General features: G+C 39.5%; 1 protein-coding gene across 5 annotated transcripts in view; it reads right to left on the reverse strand.

Moving 5' to 3' along the window:
• The window catches only part of TUNAR (transmembrane neural differentiation associated intracellular calcium regulator), a 72,342-nt gene that overhangs the window by 12,956 nt on the left and 35,366 nt on the right, over positions 1 to 24,020 (reverse strand). For 3 of the 5 annotated variants that reach the window (XM_081937393.1, XM_081937392.1, XM_081937391.1), the window contains one exon: positions 2,449 to 5,285. In XM_081937393.1, the coding sequence (XP_081793519.1) occupies positions 5,100 to 5,246 (147 nt within the window). In that variant the 5' untranslated portion in view covers positions 5,247 to 5,285 and the 3' untranslated portion in view covers positions 2,449 to 5,099. Of the gene's footprint in view, positions 1 to 2,448; positions 5,286 to 11,845; positions 11,916 to 24,020 lie in introns of those variants that run through there. The other 2 variants (XM_081937394.1, XR_014173973.1) reach the window with 2 other exon arrangements.

Raw genomic sequence — 24,020 nt, forward strand, 5'->3', positions numbered from 1 at the left:
CTCCCAAACCCAAGACAGTAATGAGAAGAAAGTAAATAGATACACCACAGGTCCAATTCTTGTCAAGCCATTCACAGTGTGGCATGATTAAGAAGCAAATAATACAAAGAATTTGATGAGGTGTTTTAATGCAAAAGTTATAGAGTACAGAACTTTGGAAACTGTAGTAGGAATCTTTGGTATTCATTTATTAGTAAATTCATTAAGGCAGCAAGTGTTTGAACATTTAATACTCTTCTTCCCAAGGTTTTTGCAGCCCATCCTCAGCTGTACTTGAGATAAGTGCTATGAATTTATTTTCTATTTACTGGTTTTTTAAATCTAATAGAAAGTAATGCTTCAATCTGCTTTCCATATCTAGGTTCTCTTCAGAAATGTTAGATTTCAGCTCTCAGAATTCTTAGCCACCTTTGTCGAAGACTTGGAGAGGAGTTATGAAACTTAAATGAAGAACACAAGGAAGGAAAAATCTGATGCCTTTCTTCTCTCCAGCTTGGGCAGTCATTATTGTTATTATTCACTGCACAGTCAGCCAGATGTTTAGATTGACCTTGGCACTTTAGGTACCTATTAAGTCCTTCTCAAGGACCTAAGATAGGCAGATGTTGTTGTTTGATGTATTAAAGGTATTTCAGGATGTAAGCTACTACTAATATTATTATTAGGGTTAATCTCCAATTTGATTCACAGTCTGGGACTGGCAAAAATGTAAGAGGTTAAGTGCTAACCAAGGACCTAAAAGCTGTTAAGGTAGCTTCTGGGTATATAGGCAGTTCTGAGTAGGGTGGTTTTTTTTTTTCAAGGTCAGGAAATTCAAGTCTAATAAGTTCAAAATTGCCATGTATCTAGGCAGCCCTTTTTGGTATTGCTCCAAGGGCTCCTATTACTATTGGTACAACAACCATTGATTTCTTCCTCCACAATCGTCAACTTCAATTTGCAAATCATGATATTTGGTTATTTTTTCTAGCTCATTTTGTGCATTGGTATTGCAATATCAATGAACCAGCATTATTTTATTTTTCACAATAGTGATGTCAGGTGTATTGTGGGCCAGGTGTCTGTCTGTTTGCATTCGAAAGTCCCATTTAAACTCATTGCCTACCTAATTCTAGTAGACTCTTTAATAGTATGATTATTTATTAACAATTTTAATTTACTTGAAATAGTATACATTATATTGCTTTATTTTAGTATAATAAATACTATTAGAATGATGGACTTTTGTCAATCCAGTTTTGGGGCCTCAAAGATTGATTTCCTTTGGATAGGTCTTTGGCATACACGGGCATCACCAAGAAGCCCAGAATATCAGGGTCAGGAGATATATTTCAAATTACTGTATATACTCAGGTATAATTCCATCTGCTGATAAACTGACCCTCAATTTTTTCATTAAAACATAAAAAATGTGTCACCCACAGTTAAATCATGAAAATTAAAATATGGAAAAAATTGAGGGTTTCCTTATTTGCCAATGGGCTTATACAGACAAAGTACAGACAGGATATATTGGTTCTTTTAAAAACCTGAGGGAGGAACCTACTATATATTCATAGATAAGCTTCCCTTCCCTTTACTTTCCAAAGAGCTGGGGAGGATTCCTTCCAAGATGCTTTCTCCACCCACATTCTTTCTGTGGGCTGAAATATCTCTTGTCTGACTATTGTCTAGTCCTGTGATGGTGAACCTATGGCATGCATGCCAGAAGTGGCACGCAGAGTCACCTCTCCGGGCACGTGAGCCATTGCCCATTGTTCTTCTGAGTTCCAGCGCATCGGCCAGCTGGTCTTCACGGGTGTGGGAGCACTGGAAACCAGAAGAGCAGCCGCTGGTGCACATACATGCATCGTACACTGCTCTTCCGATTTTTGGCATATGCATGTGCACCAATCAGCTGGTCTTTGTGCACGCATGTGTGCCAGAAACCGGAAGATCAGATGGCACATGTGTGCACTGGAAATTGGAAACTGGAAGAGCAGCCGCCTGGAGTGCACATGCCCACTGGGCAGCTGTTCTTATGGTTTCTGGTATGCATGCACATGTTCCCGTTTTGGCACTTGGTGCTGAAAAGGTTCACCAACTCTGCAACTCCACTTCCTCCCAAGGTCATTCTAACACCCCATTACAGTATTCTGAAACTGTAGGGTAGTTATCAGAAACCAGCATGATTTCAAAGTACTGGAAAATCTCTTTTGTCTTGTAACTACTTCAATGGATTAAGAGAAAGCCATAGATACACTATATCTTGATTTCAGTAAAACATTTGCAAGAGTACACCATGCCATTTTGATTAGTAACTTAATTAAAATGCCGGATAGATGTGTCTAAGACTAGGATTTTAACAAGTTAATGGCATGACAGCTCAATAATTTCTATGATTTCTTATCAATTTAAAGAACAGAAATGAATGAATGGGCTGCCACAAAGTTGAGTTTGACTCTTCAGTGTTTTTATTAAAGACTTGGATGGAGTGATGAAGGAAATGTTTGTCAGATTTGCAGATGACACAAAACTGATTATGATATATACTGAACTCAAAACGATCTTGATGGAGTGAAGTTATATTCTGAATATAACAGGATGAAATTTAATAGACACAAATTCAAAGTTCATCCCTTAGGAAAAAAAGCAATTAAATGAACAGGAATAATGTGGAGGATACTTGGCTTAGCAATAGTGCACCTGAAAAAGATAGAAACCGACAGCATATAAATATGAATCAGAACTGTGATGTAGTTGCAAAAAGAGCAAATGTTATTTAGGTAGTATCAACAAAAATATTGATTCCCGATCAAAAGAAGTAATCATTTCACTGCATTCTGCATTGGTCAGCCTCAAACTATTGCATCCTATTCTAGGCATCACATTTGCAGAATGATTCAGAGAAACTGGAACAAGTTCAGTAAACCGTAGTGAGAATAATCAGGGGATTATAAACTAAAATGAAGAGACATTGAAGGAACTAGATATACTTAATCCCGAAAAGACAAAACAGAGGAGTACGTGATGGCCCTCTTTCAAAGAGTCAAATGATGCCCCACAGATGAAAGGAAACCATGCCCTCTATTTTTTGAGTGCAGAGGATGGATAATAGATTTAAGTTAGGAAGGCAGATTCGAACTTTTTAATATTATGTTTGACAGTGGATCCTATTAAATACGGGACATAGTGTTTTCTTGTTCTTTAAATTTGCTCAAGCAATGGATAGAGACCCATCTGCTGGGATGCTTGAATAAGCAACAGTGTTTTCAAGATGAGGTCAAAATAGGCAAGAGGAAGGACGTGGTGTTCAGATCCAACCCCAACCCCTTTGGAATGTGCAGGTTTTCAGCATCCAAAAAAGCAGCAAGGCTTGGAGCACAATTCCACATCTAACATATTTCCTATCTGATTTCCCTACTGTGTGGACATCATTTGCTAGAGCTCAGTAATCGTAATTTGCTATTTCAAATGTATAGTTCTATAGTATAATCTGTCTAAAACTGACTGTGACAAACAAAAAGTTCTAATTTACAGACTTAGATAGCAAAGGATAGGAAATTTGTCCTTTTCAGTCTCTGAAAAGCTATTATCTTTTGGAAACAATAGTATTGGAAAAAGATTCTGAGATGAAAACCACTGAAAAGTTTGGACAAAATGTCTTCCTAATTTCTCACCATTGGTTATGCTGGTTGAAGGGAACTGAACTTCAACAATATCTGAATACTCAACTGACCATTCAAATGGAAATAGGGCTTTGCATAACTGGTCCAAAATATGACCATTTGAACGTAGCCATTTGCCTCAAGTGAGAATTCTGATTTGTTCTTATGATCCATTTGCTTCCTTGGCTACCATTTCATTTATTAATTTATAACATTTATAGACCACCCATTTTACCTCAAGGTAACTCTGGACATCTTACAATCATGAAAAATAAAAACTCTATATATGCTAAAAACATATATAAAAACATAAATAGATTAGTACAAAATCCATGGTATTGTCAGGAATCCTCTCCTATGCCAAAGTTCAAAAAATGTCAATGTGCTTTTCATCTTGCTTCTCCAAAGTCCAACTTCTGCTTCCATAGAATGTCATAGGGAACATAATTGCTTTCATGGTTCTGATCTTTGTTGATATAGACCCACCTTGGTATCTGAATATCTTTTGCAAGGCCTTCATGGCTACTCAATTGAATGCTAGTCTATAGCAAGGGTCCCCAAACTTGGCAACTTTAAGACTTGTGGACTATGCATTGCTGGCTGGAGAATTCTGGGAGTTGAAATCCACAAGTCTTAAAGTTGCCGAGTTTGAAGACCTTGGGTCTACAGCATATTAAGGTAAATTTTCATTGCACTCCTTGATTTCCATTAGCATGAGATAAAGGACATTACACATGCGGTTTTGAAAAATGTGTGGTGGAAGGGATCGCAGTTATTTCATGGGATAGATTGAGGTTGATCAAATAATGTAAGCCTGGCCAATGAGTTTACTTCATGCTAAAAATATAACACATTTATTAAAAATATACGTATATTTATAAACATTGGTATGAATGGATACCCATGTCAAGATAATAAGAGAAAATGAAAAAGAAGGGATGCTACTTACTTTGTTCAAAAGTTTATCTTTTGTTTGCTCAGGTAACTCAGCAGAATCCATCTTTCCCTCCCTGTTTATCATTTCTGATTGCACCATACAAGTTCACTTGAAGCTAAAAAGCCCACTTGTCACAACCCAACTAGAACCACAAAGAGATGAAACATGAAAGAAAGCTATCTAGCTATCTGTGGTACACATTTTGGCATAGAAATGCTATACATTTGTCACTATTATGGTAGTGTCCAGTCTTTGGCTGAATTGAAATGCTGCTTCCCAAATCAGATATTTATATATTTGCAGACATTTCTCTAGAATGAATGAAAATAGAGAAAGAGAAAAAAGTAAGTTTCTTTTTAACTATAGGGAGCAGAAATCTGGCTCAGTTAATGTGCTTCAGCCATCACTCTGCACACAATCCTTTTGCTACTATTTCATATACTGAAGAGTCAGTTCTCATTAAGTGGTTTGCCAAGGTCTCTTCTCAGATGTCATCAGCAGTTTGCATCAGCAACTCACAATGTTGTATAGATGTACACAAAAATGATTACAATAAGGTTTAGAATTGTTCCAATAATCCCCAGCAGGGCGAGAATGGATTCCTCCTTGCTCTCCTTCTCTTGATTTCCTTTTTCTTCTTCATTTCCATTAGTAATTACCATCTTGTTCACCAGTTTCTCAAACGTTCTTCTCAGAGTAACCTACAATTTAGAGAAAAAGAGAGTGAAGGCTAATTGACCATTTGCAATCAGAATTTGTGATAAGATGGCAACACATTTCCCCACCCTGATGCTTTCCAGACAAACTAGAATCACACTCTTAGATCTGATTATCTTCTGCACCCAGATTAAATGGATTTCTTACTGCTTATCTGAGTAAGCATCTGTAGTTCTTGCTACAGATTAGATTTAAATGCATGGAGAAGGCAGAAGTGATACACAGGCAGGGATGTTTGAAACTAGAACAGAGGCTCAGGTTATCTGCCTCTGTTTTAAATACAAATGCTAAGCCCTTTGTGGCTCACTGGCTAAGACACTGAGTTGTTGATTGGAAAGGTCAGCAGTTCGGCGGTTCAAATCCCTAGCGCCGCGTAACGGAGTGAGCTCCCGTTACTTGTTGCAGCTTCTGCCAACCTACCAGTTTGAAAGCATGTAAAAATACAAGTAGAAAAATAGGGACCACTTTGGTGGGAAGGTAACAGCGTTCCGTGTGCCTTCGGTGTTTAGTCATGCCGGCCACATAACCACTCAGACATCTTCGGACAGCACTGGCTCTTTGGCTTTGAAACAGAGATGAGCACCCCCCCCCCCAGAGTTGGGAATGACTACCTCATATGTGCGAGGGGAATCTTTATTTTTACCTAAGTCCTTTGAGCCAATTAAGGGTATATTGCCAGCTCCGGTCAGATACCTGAACTGCTATTTTCTGTATCAACAGTCATTTCAAAATGCTTTTCAAATGTAGCCCCACTTTTCCATTTCAAAAATGTGTATCCTGTAAAGCTCTAGCACAGCGGTTCTCAACCTGTGGGTCACCGATGCCTTAGGGGTCGCCTAAGACCATTGTAAAACACATATTTTCAATAGTCTTAGGAACCGAGACACCAATTTTATGGTTGGGGGTCACCACAACATGAGGAACTATATTAAAGGGTTGTGGCATTGGGAAAGTTGAGAACCACTGCTCTAGCAGAACAGGTGGTGGACACCTCCACCAAACAAACAAACTTGGAAGCTTGTACTCCCACTGTAGAGGTTTGCCTTCAGCCAAGGAAAAAACGAGCTATTTCTAGCAGGACTACCAGATTCTGTAACAGCTTTGTTCCCTATGCCATCTGTCTGCTGAACTTGCAACATTCATTTTTCTTGCCATGTAAATGTATACCTCCGAACTAGACCATGTTGTTTCTCTGTGTCATATAATATATGTGGATATATGCATCATTTTATATTTATTTATTTATTTATTCTGTCATGTTTATGTAGTGTATATTGGAGGTGGTGACCCTTTCAGAGCTGCATGCAATGAAATTTCATTTTAATGTATGCCGATTCAAAGTGACAATAAAGTTATTCTATCTTCTAGCTAGCTAGCTAGCTAGTCATGGTTTGGCTTATTTCTTCTGTTGGACTTGCAAGTCAATTGTTTTTAAGATAATTTCTCCTTTTTTTGCATCATCAGGGTGATGATGGGAAATCATGACAATACCAGAACAATTGATACCCATAAAAAGGGGAAAGTCTTCAGTTGTGTGGTTGTAGCTGGCATATTAAGTTTTTAAACCTCCCTGAAGACATTCCTCTATGAATACATTGGTCCAGGGATGATAGATATATGTATTTAAAAAATGAACTTTTAAAATGAAAATATTTAAAATAGCAGCTTTAAAGTTAAAGGTAAAAGTTCCCCTCGCACATATGTGGTAGTTGTTCCACCAACTCTAGGGGACAGTGTTCATCTCCATTTCAAAGCCGAAGAGCCAGCCAGACGTCTCCATGGTCATGTGGCCGGCATGACTAAATGCTGAAGGTGCACGGAACGCTGTTACCTTCCCACCAAAGGTGGTTCCTATTTTTCTACTTGCATTTTTACGTGCTTTCGAACTGCTAGATTGGCAGAGCTGGGACAAGTAATGGGAGCTCACTCCGTTGTGCAGTGCTAGGGATTCAAACCGTCAAACTGCCAATCTTTCTGATCGACAAGCTCAGTGTTTTAGCCACTGAGCCATCACGTCCCTTGTGCAGCTTTAAAAAGGGACAGACAATAAATAGAAAGTCAAATCCACAAGCTAAACAGCTAGACTTTGCAAACAGGAAAAATTAAGCTTGAAGACTTTCCTGAAATAACCGACTGTTCTGTTAGCATTTCCCTAGAGAAGCACATTGTTAGGGAAGATAGTCTACCTTCTCAGCACCACACTTTACAAATCTGGGCTTCAAATCCTTGTCTCAGAGCCCATAGGTAGAACCATGGATGTAATTTGTGAGGCAATGTTGTCATGAGCTTTGCCAATATTAGGTCAAAGCAGACTGACGAGGATTTGTTTCAATGAGATGCTTTGTCTTATGGACGTTCATCTTTGCATAATCAAGAAAGGATGAGATATAAGCCATATTCCCCAATAACTAATTTTGCGTCAGTGTCAGAAGCATCTATAGAAGGAAGCGGACATGCAAAAAGGTGGGACGGTCTTGGTTATTCTTTGCACAGTATTCTCTTCCTAGAATTTCTGGAGCTGTAGACTTGGAACTTGAAAAAAAAGTACTCTCGCATTTATGTGCTGCCCACTTGAATTGAGTCTGAGAGGCAGAGACATAAAAAACATAAGAAGCTGAAACAACAATCAAAATTGTAAAAAAAAAAAAAGATAGCTGAGCAATCAACAAACAACAAACACAATGAAAGCAAAACCAGCCCATAAAAGGTTGCCTTTAGGTGCATCTAAAAGAAAGTAGAATTGCAGCTCATTAGATATCTTGAAGGATGCTGTTCCAGAGAGCAGATGTCATGACAGAGAAGGCTTGTCTCCTCAGTCCAAGCAAAAGCTGTTGCTTGATAAATGAGACTCAAATCATGTGAACTCTGTTAGATCTTACAGCAGGAGTGACAGATGAAAACAGTCTTCTATAAATTGATCTGGTGTTTAGCAGCAACAGCTGGAGAGTAGGACAACTGAGGACCCAGCCACCAAATACATTTACTGAGAGCTAGCAAATGGAATCAGTCTCAAAAATAAGTTTTATCTGCTCCATGAGTGACCTGCCTCCAGATTCTCATTGTTTTTCCCTCTGCTCATCACAAGTTCTTACTCCCTCTGCCATAACAAAACTCCCACAAATCTTGCCCTGCTTCCCAAGTCATCTGCTCTATCTAGCACAGTGGTTCTCAACCTTTGGGTCGGGACCCCTTTGTGGGTCAAACGACCCTTTCACAGGGGTCGCCTAAGACCATCAGAAAACGCATATTTTCGATGGTCTTAAGAACCAAAACACCAATTTTATGGTTGGGGGTCACCACAACATGAGGAACTGTATTAAAGGGTCGCTGCATTGGGAAGGTTGAGAACCACTGATCTAGCATGTGCTCAACTCCAAAATGAATCATGTACACCTGGAAAACAGCTGTGGCAAACCATTCCTTGGACAGTGCATGGATTTCACACCAGAATTCCATACAGACACACAGACATACACAGGCACAATAAAAACAGGATCATTAACTGATTTTCTCTTTTATTATCTACCCTGAATATCAAGTAAAACATGTGTAGCCTGGACAGTTTGATAAATGGCAAGAAGTCATTGTTTTCAGGAAATTCTTTTGATCACAGTAAAATGATTTTTTTAATCATATGACCAGCAATGATATCTGAAATGCAGGCATTCAGCCTACATCCCAAGGTACTAGGTTAAATATTTATTGTGACACTGTGCTGGGATGCCAGATTTTATCACGCCAAAATACTTAGCCTCAGCCAGAGAACTAATATTTTTCAAAATCAGAAGTTGGATACTTTTTGTAGATATTTTCTATATAATTATTATATTTATTTTTTTGAAATCCTAGAACGGGAATGGTCCATCTCTTTGCTGTTTACTATATAACTGAAAAATATTTTGGCTGTCTCCCAAAATCAGTAATATAGAAGCATTAGATTCTCGATGTTTCCTCGAGAATTTTAAGTTATGTCCTAATTATGTTCACAAGTATATCTGGAAAAAAACCAAGTACTGAAAGAACCACCCTGGCTAAAGCTGAACTTCACACCACCAAAGGAATAAAAGTAGATGTAATAATGTTATACACATTGCTATGTTTTCAAAAAATTCACAATGGGAAGAGTCATGTACAATACCTGTGCACTAAGAATAAACAAATACAAGTTTATGCCCAATTCAAACTCAAAGCAAAGGTTTTCATTCCAAAACTTTTATGCTGGCTATAGCTTAACAGAAACAAAGGTTGAAATATAATTTGGGCTGTCCCAAAGAAGAGGGGATAAACCTATTTTCCAAAGAATCTGAAGGCAGGGCAAGAAACAATGGATGGAAACTAATCAAGGAGAGAAGCAACCTAGAACTTAGGAGAAATTCCCTCACAGTGAGAACAATTGGAAAGATTCAGTGGGAAGATTTGCCTTCACAAATGGTGAGTGCTCCAACATTGGAGGTTTTAAAAGATTGGACAACCATTTATCTGAAATAATATAGGGAGTCCTGCTTGAGCAGAGGGTTGGACTAGAAGACCTCCAAGGTCCCTTCCAAGTTTGTTATTCTGTTTTTAGTCTCGGTGAAACCAAAACTTAAAATAGATATTTTGGCTGAAGGAAGGAAACAGTGGGATTCAGAACAAGGGTCTTGGGCTGCAAAACACTAAACTCTTATAGATCCAGTAGCATTAACTAATTAATAATCTTACCTAAATATAAAGCAACCATTCGCCCTAGTTTTATAGGTATTTTAACTGAAAGGAATGTGAGGACAGAGCTGCTAATTCTATATTTTTGATCTGATATACAAACAGCAAATCACCTTCTGCAAAGAAGAAGGACATCTTGGCAACACATAGACATTTCATTTCATTTCATTGTTTATTAAATGGAGAGAGGAACATGTAACATCTACCATCAACCTAATATTTAAAGTTCATTTGAAAATTTACATTTATTTATTGGCAGGGAGGCAGGCAGGGAGGTAGGAATGCTGCTGTCGAGAAGACAGCCCACATCCTGAGAAACACAAACATTCCCGTCTGGCTGTCATTATTTGTATCTTAAGTACCAATTGCATTAACAACTTCAGAATTCAGTAGTAACTGTGAATCCTTCATTTACCCTTGCTTTGCAAAATTCTTTTAAACTTGAAAAAAATGACAATAAACAGGCTAAACTAATAACTTTAGTTAGAGCTTTGTAGCAAAAATTTTTTTTATTTTTTTTATTTTTTATTTTTGGATTTATTAGCCGCTCCCTTTCCGGGCAGGACTCGGAAATTCACTGTCAACTACATGCACAAGATATCAAGGCGTGACTAGCATAAGGTAAAGGTTCCCCTCGCACATATGTGCTAATCGTTCCTGACTCTAGGGGGCGGTGCTCATCTCCGTTTCTAAGCTGAAGGGCCAGCGCTTTCCGAAGATGTCTCCGTGGTCATGTGGCTGGCATGACTAAATGCTGAAGATGCACGGAACATTGTTACCTTCCCACCAAAGGTGGCCCCTATTTTTCTACTTGCATTTTTACATGCTTTCGAACTGCTAGGTGGGCAGAAGCTGGGAAAAGTAACAGGAGCTCACTCCGGTACGTGGCACTAGGGATTCGAACCTCCGAACTGCTGACCTTTCTGATCCACAAGCTCAGCATCTTAGCCACTGAGCCACCGTGTCCCTTATGAATAGCATACATATTCCTATATTTAAGCCTAGTAGGCAACCAGTGAGTCATATTTTGCATTTTTAATTGTACTCCGAGGTCTCCACAACAAGCCTGGTAAAACAGGGTGAAATACAGATGGCAAAGAGGAACAAAAAAGTTTAAAACTCCGAAAGAGTTAATCAAACCAAAACAAACCATCATTATAACATTTGGGAGCTGGGTGGGGGATATATGATGGTTTCCTGAATTATAGCTTATGCTCTTATGCTCCACATAAGAACTTATGCTCTTGGTTGTGGAACTTTCAGAGTGTCTTTGAAGTTGACACAACCATATATAAAAGCATCCTGAAACTCAACATTTAAAAAATCTAATTATTGCACAGGATGGACATAAGCAGCTGATTAACAAAATCAAAGTGCATTACTACTTCCTGCAGTTATGTCACTTGTACGTGAAATAAGCACAAATGCATACCCTTCAAATGCCACTTGCAATAGTCATGATGCTTTTCTTTGGAAAACTTCTGCTTTCCCCTTGGAATCTTCACAAAAGATTCCCAAGATTCCAATTCATAGCAGTAATTTACTTTTCAGCTAGCCAGGAAGTGGCACAATGAGTGACAAAGAATTGTCATCTGTTTTCTTCTGGCTAGGCTCTGTGGTTTGCTAGCCAGTGAATTTCTTGTATCCTGCACATGCATGCTGTGAAGTGCCAGCCCCCTCTGTTTGACCAAACCAGATGAGAGCTGAGACCCAGCAACATCGACCAACTCAGCCATGTATGAAGATAAATAGGGCTGAAGCAGTGATGAGAGAGAGTAGAGCAGGAGCAAGAGTGAATGAATCTCAATACAATTCATGTATTGCACTGAGTAGATAAATTCACCTGGAGTCTTTTCCAGTATAAGCCTCACTCAGTGGAGTGGTTGAAGAACAGAATGGTAGTTAGGTGACCCATGCAATGCCTCTTCTACTCTTAACCTTCCCTTTCAATTGCTAGGAGACTGAAAGGGACAGCCAGGGGAAACCACATAAGTCTTATCCAATGTGCCTCTCAGAAGCCAGGAACTTCTCTCAAAATGATTTGCTCTAATGAGAGCAATGTGACTCAACTACAGTATTTATCCTTCACTATTGGCCATTTCTGAGCAAATGAATACATTGCTGCTATGGGGTTGGTTTAGAGAAAGGGTAAAGGGTTAACCATTAATCCTCTTCCAGTAAGTCAGGAAAGTCCAGCAGAAAGGCACTCATTAAAAGAAAAACAAGTAGCTCTACCAGATCAGCAGTTAAGCATGATTAATAGCAATAGCAATAACACTTAGACTTATATACCACTTCATACTGCTTTACAGCACTCTCTAAGTGGTTTACAGAGTCAGCATATTGCCCCCAACAATCTGGATTCTCATTTTATTGATCTTGGAAGGATGGAAGGCTGAGTCAACCTTGAGCCTCATCAGGATTGAACTCCTGGCAGTGGAAGGCAGAGTTAGCATGCAATACTGCATTTGGACAATACAATAATACAATACAATAGCAGAGTTGGAAGGGACCTTGGAGGTCTTCTAGTCCAACCCCCTGCCTAGGCAGGAAACCTTACACCATTTCAGACAAATGGCTATCCAACATCTTCTTAAAGACTTCCAGTGTTGGGGCATTCACAACTTCTGGAGGCAAGCTGTTCCACTGATTAATTATTCTAACTGTCAGGAAATTTTTCCTCAGTTCTAAGTTGTTTCTCTCCTTGATCAGTTTCCACCCATTGCTTCTTGTTCTACCACTTGAACCACTTTGCCACCACGGTTCTTATGATACTGGTTATCCTCTCAGGATACTGGTTGGTAGACAAGAGACTGGACAACCAAATATGATGAGACCACACTTTGGCCCTGGGTACCCAAAATGGGAGTGGTCCTAGCTCCTCATTTTTTTCTAACTCAGGCAGAAAAACCAGAACATATTGCACTGTTGGCCAAACCAAACCAAAAAACAAAAAAAACTAGAACCTCTTCTCCATGGCAAAGTGCCAAGCATTCTACCTTAATTTGAGATAGGTATCTTTGGCCTGATAAAGAGAATCTTATGATAAAAGTAAGATCCTGGGTGCAGCTTAATTTGGTATCCTCCAACTGGGCAGCTATCCAACTATCCTCCAACAGTTTGAAGCTCTGGTCCTGGGAGGTATTGTCAGCATAGAAAATCAGTTCTTTGAACAATAGATGCATGGAATTAGGTGGAATGGTGAAGTTGGTTCATGAGAAAACTCAGCTTCCTCCACCAGGCTAAACATCCAAAGTAATCATCTGCACATTATTTGATGCCTTTGGAGCATCTGACAGCTACTTCAATCACTTCATAGGCATCCTCAACCCAGGCATCTTTAGAACAAGCTGGCAATATAGGTTGCCAGGTTTTGCCAGAAGTGTGAAAGACATGTGACTCACAGCAGCTGAAACAGAATTGAAAAGTTTAACATACTTTTATCTGGAATATCCATATTTCAGATCCTATCTAAAACCACCCAGCTCTGTTTCGATCTATGTCCTGACCAAACATCAGAAAAAATCATGCTGTGGTTTGGGCAGAGATCATTTGAAACCAGAAGTTTATGTCTAGAAGGCTTCAAACATCCCCACAACTGTGCTTTTTGAGCTCAACTTTGAGTGTGATTCAACCTTTTGTTACTTAGAAAATCTCAAATCACGTCAAATTAGAACAATTCCTCAGAACAGGTCAACTGATAAAAAATTTGCCAGGCATCCTTTTTTTAAAAAAGAAGAGGTGGTGTTAGGGGCAGTTGGGAAATAAGAAACATTATAAGGGAACAAAATCAAATTTGTAAGAGAGGGAGTAAGATTAATAGCAACCAACCAGAATGAACATGAGGATTGGTAAATGATGTGTGTGTGAGAAAATTGCCTGTCCAAGTTAAATGTGGGAGATCTTGGATTTGTGACAATTTTTACTTCTTCTCTTATATCAGATCTGTATTTCTTCTTTGTTAATCTGTCAGGCAATAACACACTGCTTCATTAGCAAAACTATGAGAAAGGAGGGTACCAATTTGAATTGCCCATATTAATTTACAGGTAGTGATAGACATTGAGAAAAGATTATTATAATTTAGATAGGAAATAATGCATGTCCCCACTCAATGCAATTATGGCTGAATAAGCTATATATCTGCTCAGTTTGCTTTCTAGAACCAACTATTAGTTAGCAACTTCAAGCCCCTAACTTCAAGCCCAATTCTTCTAAGTGGAGTGCTCCATTGTTTCACATCTATAGATAAAATCTTGCAAGACTGAGAACAATACTATCTGCATTAATAATATACCCTGAGAATTATTAAGGAGGGACAGTCTTCACCCTATTTCTCTCACACTAAACATCTGGGCTAAGTTGTCTCTTACTCCTCTGGAATGCACCCCCTCCCTTCAGGGAATCCACCTCCTAACTACATTCCATTGCATCCAAGTTTGAAATAGAAATAGCAATAGCACTTAGACTTATATACCGCTTTACAGTGCTTTACAGCCCTCTCTAAGTGGTTTTACAGAGTCAGCATATTGCCCCCAACAAGTTGGGTCCTCATTTTACCCACTTCAGAAGGATGGAAGGCTGAGTCAACCTTGAGCCTGGTGACATTTCAACTGCCAAATTGCAGTCACCCGGCAGTCAGCAGGAGTAGCCTGAAGTACGTCACTCTAACCACTACGCCACCACGAAAGTTAAAAAGAACTTTCATGAAAGTTCAAAGCTCATGAAAGTTAAAAAGAACTGGACTGATACTGGATAGTTTTTCAATTTATTTCATTTGCTTTTTAATACAAGACAATATAATTCATAATTCTTGAACTAAAATGTGAACAAAACTTTCCTTTAAAGGTTTTGCTCTTCTCAGAATGTGGGGATGGAATCCTCCAATTTAAAAAGATGTACAAAGTTTTTTTGTGTATTTGGGAGAATTATGCATAAAATGCATATTCTAGTGACAATTGCACACAAAATTGTGTACATAAGTGAAAATGTACATAAAATACATGTTAGCACTAAGCAAAATTACCCACAAAATGAACACATAGGAGAATAATTCATAGCATTATACATGTGGGGAAACATAAATGAAAATATGGAATTTGCATAAAGCTTATTTTAAAAAAAAAAAAACTCAGAACCTACAAATTGATGTAGGACTAGCATTTTTAACAAAATTAAAATTCCTTACTAATTGTCTTCCAAATATTAGCACAATCCACTTTGATGTATATCAATTATTATTTTCAATATTTTGATTTATTACTTTTGTGTGTTGTGAGCTGTTTTGTATCCCATATTAATTCATTTTAGAATAATATTTTAATGATTTAACATGACTATCTGGAACAGTGTTTCTTAATCTCAGCAACATTAAGCGGTGTAGACTTCAACATCCAGAATTGCTTGCTGGGAAATTCTAGTAGTTGAAGTGCATCTTAATATCTCTGAGGTTGAGAAACATTGATCTAAAATAATGAGGAAAATAAGCTGTGATAACAGTGAAGTGGTAGAAAGTGAAACAAAACTATGGCCAGGGGGTTTTCAAGGCTAATGTATTACATGGTTGGTATCCTTTCTGCTATGTGCTCTGTTTACTGAATAAAGCATTTGCTTTCTAAATTAACTATCATAAGCATGCCTTTAATGGGTGATAATAGTATTTCTTCCCACCATCATTTTTTTTTCTGGTACAAGGACCACTCACACCATTTTTAATTGGTTGGCTTCACTAGTCCTCTATTATCTGTTACTTACTCTTTTTTTTGTAATTAGTATCCTGTTTTCCTGAAAATAAGACCTCCCTGGATAATAAGCCCAATTGGGTTTTTGAGCGCATGCGCTAAAATAAGCCCTCTCCCAAAAATAAGCCCTCCTGAAAATACTGCAACCCAGCAGCAGCCCTGAGGTGACCACACCTGCCGCCTCCTGCACCTCAAAAATAATAAGACCTCCCTGAAAATAAGGCCAAGCGCTTATTTCAGGGGTCAAAAGAAAATAAGGCCCTGTCTTATTTTCGGGGAAACATGGTAATTTTTGTTGTCCATCAGCTGCTATGCTTTTAAAAGTGCATAACAACTAGAAAATAAACATCTCCCACAGGGAGATTAGTTTACAATAAATACTTCATTTGTTGAATTTATATTTTTCAGTGAGGCTTTTACATGTACAAAGAGGTTTTCAAGAGAACAACACACAATGACAATATAGTGTACACATAGTATAGTCACCGATAGCTCAAATTCTAGAAAATGATATGTTTCTTCAGCAACACAGACTTCTACACAATCCAAGACCCTAATCAATAGCTTTCCAGACAGTTATGAACTTGTAGTATCTTCAGACTTGCCACTGGATATTTGGTGGCCAGGGAGAAAAAGTGGCAGAAGCCACAAACATGCCTTGTAATCCCCACACTTTGTAGCTCTTCACAAGTACAACTAAATGTCCGAAGAAGGTAAATGTTGCTGCCAGACATATGAATGAGGTCAGGAGGGTGAAAGAGACCAAGATATTTTTAATTTATGAACATGGAGCAAAACTAGTATATCCTGCCATTTTATTTTGATGACTCTTACCTTTCTAATTCCAAATTCTGCTTAGTCTTGATGCTTAAAAACTTGGGAAAGTAAGCTCCACTAATAATTGTATAGTATTATGATCAAATTTTAAAATTAGCTCAATCAATTCATTCTCAATTAAATGCACATCTTGCATGTGGTGTAATGGGAACTACCATTTTCAGAATGCAAACCAGGAGTGGGTTCCTGCCAGTTCTAACCTCTTGGCTGCTAAGCAAGAGCGTTATTAAGTGAGTTTCACCACATTTTACAAGTTGGCCATGCCCACCCAGTCACATGGCTGGCAAGCCACTCCCACCCAGTCACATGGTTGGCAAGCCACTTCCACAAAGCAGGCCACACCTACAGAAGAGGTTTTAAAAAAATTTGAAACCCACCACTGATGCAAACCTCACACTACTAGCACTGATAGTGTTACCTAGTTAGGTAATGTAATGACTACAAGCAGACAACCAAATTCAGAGACCACAAAGGACTCCATAGATATGAGAGGTATGAATTCTGTACCAGATTTCCAAGCCCATTCAGTAATAGTCAATTACGTTTAATGGTAACAATTGTTAATTTAAAATAAATATTTAATGCCTACTGAGGTGTTTTGGTGTCTCTGGGAAATCCCTATTCTTGTTGGCCCTTATTGTGGGGACACTGATAGCAACAGCATAAAGGCTAATTTATTAGATTTGTACATCTCCTGACTCCTGTGATTCTGGATAGTTAGCCACTGTTTCTTCCTTGATACTTTTTGAATTTTCAGTCTAGCCTACAGTTCTGATATTCCCTTTAGGTCTCCCATTGTGCAGGCTTAACTCAGCTTCACTTCACTTCCCAATGCAGACAAATTCAGTCAGGTATTATTCTCTGTTGTCTAGAGTTCATTGGACTTGTGAAATTCATAGTCTTCCAGATACAATGAAAATCACGCTCCAACCTCTGCCCAATCACATTCATATATGAGTAGCAATTTTAAGATAGAGTTCTAGGTGTCACAGAATGGATAAAAGACCAGAAGGGATTGTAAAGTAAGGAAAAAGAATCTAGAGAAGACATGAAAGCAATTGTGATCTCATAAGGTGATTTCCTGTAAAGTATCTCTGTCACAAGACTTTTCTGAAGGATTTAAGGCAATGGTGGGTTCCAGTCTAAATGATATATTTTAAGAAACTGTATAAGACAACATGTAAACCATGTCATCTCAAGATTATACAGGTAGTCCTCAATTTACAACCACAATTAAGCCCAGAATTTATGTTGCTAAGTGAGAAATTTGTTAAGTTTTGCCCCATTTGAGTTTTGCTCCATTTTATGACTTTTCTTGCCGCATTTGTTAAGTGAATCACTGCAGTTGTTAAATTAGTAACATGGTTGTTAAGTGAATCTGGCTTCCCCATTGACTTTGCTTGTCAGAAGGTTGTAAAAGGGGATCACATGACCCCAGGATATTGCAACAGTCATAAATGTGAGCCAAGCATTTGAATCTTGATCATGTCATCATGGGGATGCTGCAATAGTCATGTGTGAAAAATGGTTATAAGTTACATTTTTCAGTGCCATTGTAACTTTGAACAAATTGTTGTAAGTTGAGAAGTACCTGTAATAGGTTGTATCACCATATCCTGTGCAAAACAGAAAGAAAACCAATTAGTACAGATGGTTACCTGCTATTAGCATTTCTACAATCCTGGTCTCACTACCATAAACGTTTTGTGTTTGAGTGATGTAAAAACTGAATTTACGTTTGATGTAGAATGTTTGCTTTATATTAGCAATTCAAAATTTGATGCTCCTTTTAAAGTAAAGGTAAAGGTTCCTCTCGCACATATATGCTAATCGATCCCGATTCTAGGGGGCAGTGCTCATCTCCATTTCAAAGCCAAAGAGCCAGCGCTGTCCGAAGACATCTCTGTGGTCTTGTGGCCAGCTTGACTAAATGCCGAAGGTGCACGGAATGCTGTTACCTTCCCACCAAAGGTGGTTCCTATTTTTCTACTTGCATTTTTTACGTGCTTTCGAACTGCTAGGTTGGCAGAAGCTGGGACAAGTTATGGGAGCTCACTCCGTTATGCGGCGCTAGGGATTCGAACTGCCAAACTGCTGACCTTTCTGATCGACAAGCTCAGCATCTTAGCCACTGAGCCACCACGTCCCACCAATGCTCCTTTTAGGCATGACTCAATTGCTCTAGTTTCCCTTGATTGCAATTGGTAGGCTGATGAGTATAAAGTCTACAGCTGTGACTATACATAAAACAAAAAGTATCACAATTTGTTTCTTTTGGAAAGGTTGGCATGGTCTCTGTCACCTTAGATTATTTACAACTTAATGCCACGTATGCATGATGCAGTGACTCAGACGCTCTCTTAAGCAGAAGGTCATGAAACGTTAACCCTTTATACCTGGCCTTTGAAACATTCGGAAGGATATCATAATGTGCTGTATTTTAAAGGAAAATCTTGGTTTGTTTTCATGATTTCTTGAATGCAGACTTCATTCCATTGCTTCCTCACTTTTTTTTTTAAATGCAGGGTTTTGTATTTTTAAAAAATTAAGACTTCAGGGCTTGTTGTTAGTAGTTACTCCTAAGCAAAGTTGTATAGAAGATGCAGAAGTGAAACCTGCCTCTCTTTATTTGGAAATAACTGCCACAGAGTTCACTGCCATTTGTTGCCAAATATAACTGCATAAGACTGCAGTGTGGCTGGAGGCTTTTTTTCTCTGTCAGAAGAAAGGAGGGGGAAAAAAAACCCCTACTGACAGAGGAATTCAGGCATTAAATGTCTTGATTTGCAGAACAGCTCTATTAAAAGGACTAAGCAGCATATAAGAGGAGGGGGGGGAATCTCCCAACTTAGTCTTTAGATAAAAAAAAAATTAGGGCATGGGCCAAACAAACTCATTTAAAATCACAGCAGGGCTGAAATTTAGTTTGAAGACATTTTTTTCCCCTAAAAAATATTTGTCCACTGAATTGAGCAATTCAATTTTAAATATTTGTTTGTCTGTTGAATCCAGCAATGAGCTCTCCTTTCGCAGGCCTCCAATATATATTGCTTTTGTTTCATGAAGGCTTCTCTTGGGATACATAAGACCACTCTGTGCTGTAATTAGATGGGCTGCCTTGTTATAGGTTCTGTGCGCAGAGTGAAGAGGGAAAAAGTCGTTGCAAACATACTTCAGCCTTTCTGTGAGGAGGCCAGGTTTAGAACCATCTGCTATTGTCAAGGATCTATCCGCTCCCTACTCTCCGCAGGGATGTGCAATATTGGCTTGTCTATTCCTTGTCTAATTGCTGTTTGAGCACCTTCGCCCTAAAAACAGTGGCTTCTTTCCTGCATGAACACACAAATTAAGCTGATTTTCCAGTGGAAATCAGAATTTAGTTTAACATTCGCCAATCAATGGCTTTCTAGTTATGTTAGATTTGATCTCCCTCATGCCCAGCCAACAAGCTTTTAGAATACCTTGAGCTTCACATTTCTTTGCAGACATTTCATTACCTTCTAGGGTAGCTTCTTAAACATTATAAGCTAGCATTGAAGATATTACTTAGGTCTGTGATGGCGAACCTATGGTATGCATGAGGGGTGGGTTCCTGCCAGTTCTAACCTCTTCTATAGAAGAGGTTCCACAAATCTACAGTGCCGTTTAGAACCAGTTCCAGCTCCCGCTCCCCGCCCGTCCACTCATCATCAAGATGAAGAGCCAGAGGAGGAATTCTGGGAGTTGAAGTTCACAAGTCTTAAAGCTGTCAAGCTTGAACACCACTGGTTTTTTTTTTGTCTAAAGGGTTAGGGGTGCAAAGGTCTTGTAACTAAATGCCAGAATTTCTGAGCCAGCATTTTGGTTGCTAAACAAGAGCGTTGTTAAGTGAGTTTCACCACATTTTACAAGTTGGCCATGCTCACCCAGTCAAATGGCTGGCAAGCCACTCCCACAAAGCAGGCCACACCTACAGAAGAGGTTCTAAAAAAAATTGAAACCCACCACTGGTATGCGTGCCCGAAGTGGCACCCAGAGACATCTCTCTGGGCACACCAGTTGTTGCCTGTTGCTCTTCTGAGTTCTGGCATGCATGCAGTCTTAATGCATGCAGGAGCACTGGAAACTGGAAGAACAACTCCCTGGCACGCATGCATGTGCTGAGAAGCTGAGCTTCCGGTTTCTGGCACGCACATGCGCACCAGCCAGCTGGTCTTTGTGCACCCATGCATGCCAGAAATGGAAGAGCAGGTGACCAGTGTGCATGTGCATGCCTGGAGCTTGGCTTCCCAATGGCGTACATGCATGCCGGGAACCTGCACTTCTGGTTTCCGGTGCTCCCCTGCCCACTCCCATTTCAGCACTCAGTACCAAAAAGTTTGCCAGCACTGACTTAGATGAATAATGAAATGCCTATAAATGAAAAATCAAACTCAGAAAACTGTCACAACCCAACACCAGAAACTTGTGATAGATCAATTCACTTCTACCTTGGTTATTTTCCAGTTTGGACAATCCAAAGGATTGTTTGTCAACAAATTAGAGTTTATATTTCCCAAATGACCATTATGGTTGGGGATTATGAAAATGATATTTCATTGTGTCTGGATGACACAAAGACAGGGGAATCTGCTGTGGTTTGTGGAAATGGGCTATTAGATGCCTGCTTCTGGAACTGTTGTGTATACAGGATTTCAAATCTGGAATCTGAACACATTTTAGGAAACTACCTGTAAAACCCCAGTACAAAACTTGAAGCAGTTAACCTAAAGGAGATACAAATATAATAAAAAAATATCACTCACAACTATGTCCATTTATTTGAGGCATATGGTATACAATATAAACATTGTAAATATTAATGGTAATATTAATAATTTATGATGTAATTTATAAAGTGTTATGTTTATTACTTAAACATTTATTATTGGCAGATGAAATATGAAGTAATTTTTAAGTATATAAGTAAATGTTATACAAATAATCAATTCAATGGAACAAACTCATTCAGCATAGGAAAATCTCTTTAGATACATGGTTAAAGAAGTTTGTTTGTCGCTCATCTCCTGTCTCTGCCTTTTTCTTTTCTGTCGCAAAAAGTTTCAGAATGGCACTTAAGTGAAAAGGATTTTGCAAGATGCAATTACAGGCATACAAAACATTTGTTCCTTACCTTTACCTCAAAATTAAGCATTTATTCTACAATTGAAGCTACCTTGCCAGGTGAGAAAGCCAAAAAGAATAGAGGGAAAATAGTTTTTTTCCTCTTCCCACTTTTAGAAAGATGATACTAAGTTTTCTAGTAAAGCTGACTGTCAGAGGGTATGATTTGAGCAAATGGTGTAAGGATCAGAGGTGATATTCAGCTGGTTCAGACTGATTCACTTGAACTATTAGCGGAAATCGTGGGTGGGGGTGGGCCTCCCCACCCACTTACCCTGGCTCCATGCCATCCTATTTAGGCACATTTTTGAGGCCGGGCACATGCACCGAAAGCACACATGAAAGCCAAGCACATAACCAGAAGGCCGGGCGCATGCATGGAATGGGCACGTGCACCTGCGAAGTGGGCGCACACGTGTGCGCACATTTTGTTACTGGTGGTAACAAAATGTGAAACCCACCACTGGTAAAGTTCCTCTTAAAGTTAAAGCGATTTACAAAGCACCACCGCCTCTCTTTTTTCAGGCTTGAGCAGCAGGGACGTGCGGTCAGGGGAGGCAGGGGAGGCAGAGCCTCACCTCTCATCATGAAATAATAATATATAATAATAATATCCACAAGGGAGTTTCATACATATAAAAGGAAGAGGAGGGAGGAGGAGGAGCGTGCGTGTGGGGGGGTGTGCCAGCTGGGCAACCGGTGGAGGCAGGAGGGTTCTCGGAAGCGCCAATAACCTTCCTGCCTCCGCTGTACTTTGCGCGCTCCTCGTGACTGCAATAGACGTCCAGAAGTGGCAGGGGCTTGATGACGTTGCCGCAGCTGCCGTGCGCGGACGGACGGAAGTAGCCAGAGTGGCGCCGAGGCAGTCCGGTGGACGAGCAACCGAGGATCAGGCTGCCTGATCCTCCATCGCTTGCTCGCTCTTTCATCCGCCTGGACCCCTCGGCAGGACTCTGGTTACTTCCGTCGGGCCGCGCCCAGCAGCAACGTCGGCAACGTCATCAAGACGAAGTGGCTTGGAGGCAAAGTGCTTTTCAGTGCTTTTCTGTGCGTCTGGCGTTTAGGTAGATAGCCGGATGTCCTAAACGCCAGACGCACAGAAAAACAGCTGCTGTTGGAGATCGCGGAGCGTGAGCCGGCGGAGCGCGCTCAGGAAGGCGGGGAATGGGATCACGATCCCATTCCCCGCCTTCCTGAGCGCGCTCCGCCAGCTCGCGCTTCGCGATCCTTTTCTGTGCGTCTGGCGTTTAGGTAGATAGCCGGATGTCCTAAACGCCAGATGCACAGAAAAGCAGCTGCTGTTGGGGATCGCGGAGCGCGAGCCAGCGGAGCACGCTCAGGAAGGCGGGGAATGGGATCACGTGTGCTGGAGGCTGAGGCAGCCTCAGCCTCCAGCACTCGTGGTCCCATTCCCCGCCTTCCTGATGACGTCATTAACCTCACCAGCCATAAACCTCACCACACGTCACTGTTGAGCAAAGAGTTCAAAATACTGTATCTCAACCAGCTGATAATCTGACTCACACCTTAGCTCTATGACACTGGCAGTATGATCTGAAATTGAGGGATATTATCATCAGACTCTTGTTAAAGATGGAGCAGTCCTGTTAGCCTTGGGGTTTTCCTTGGATTTCTGAATCAGCAAAAAATAAATATTGATAATATTTCATTGTTTGAATGTCTTCTAAATTAGAAATAAAACTACAGCCTTGGAACTTTTGGGTTTCATTTGATTTTATATTGGTAATGAAAGGCTATCAGCAACTGATCTAAACAATCCTTTTTTCTTTTGCTTAGGAAACAGTAATATAAACATTTGTTTTTGAGAAATCCACTGAGTTTTATGAGATTTAGTTCATAAAGTGTGTAAACGCACCTGCGTGCCTAACAACCCCGTCCCCATTTATTTATGCTCATTTTCCATGTTCTTATTCATGTTTATTCTTATTCCTGTTGTCTTGTACATGGGTGACATTCTAAATAAATAAATATATGATTGGGCAGTATTCATCTGCATTTGCATTCTACCAAATATCAGATTGTAAATTAGCAGGAAAAAGGTAAAACAACTTGTAATTTAATCAACAAAACCTTTTATTTATTGTTTTAAAAAACAGCCATCTTAGTCTTTTCTTTTCTTTTACAGTTTGTGCCAGAAACAAAATAGTTTTTATATTAGAGTGCTCTTAATTCTCAATCCCACAATTTAAATGTGCCCTTATACTGACCTCCAATGATTAAGATTAAATAGCCAGATGCATCAACCAATTAAGGCTATAACTCTATATATTCTTATCT

The sequence above is a fragment of the Natrix helvetica genome (assembly GCF_964273705.1).
Source record: "Natrix helvetica genome assembly, chromosome: 1".
Lineage (NCBI taxonomy): Eukaryota > Metazoa > Chordata > Lepidosauria > Squamata > Natricidae > Natrix > Natrix helvetica.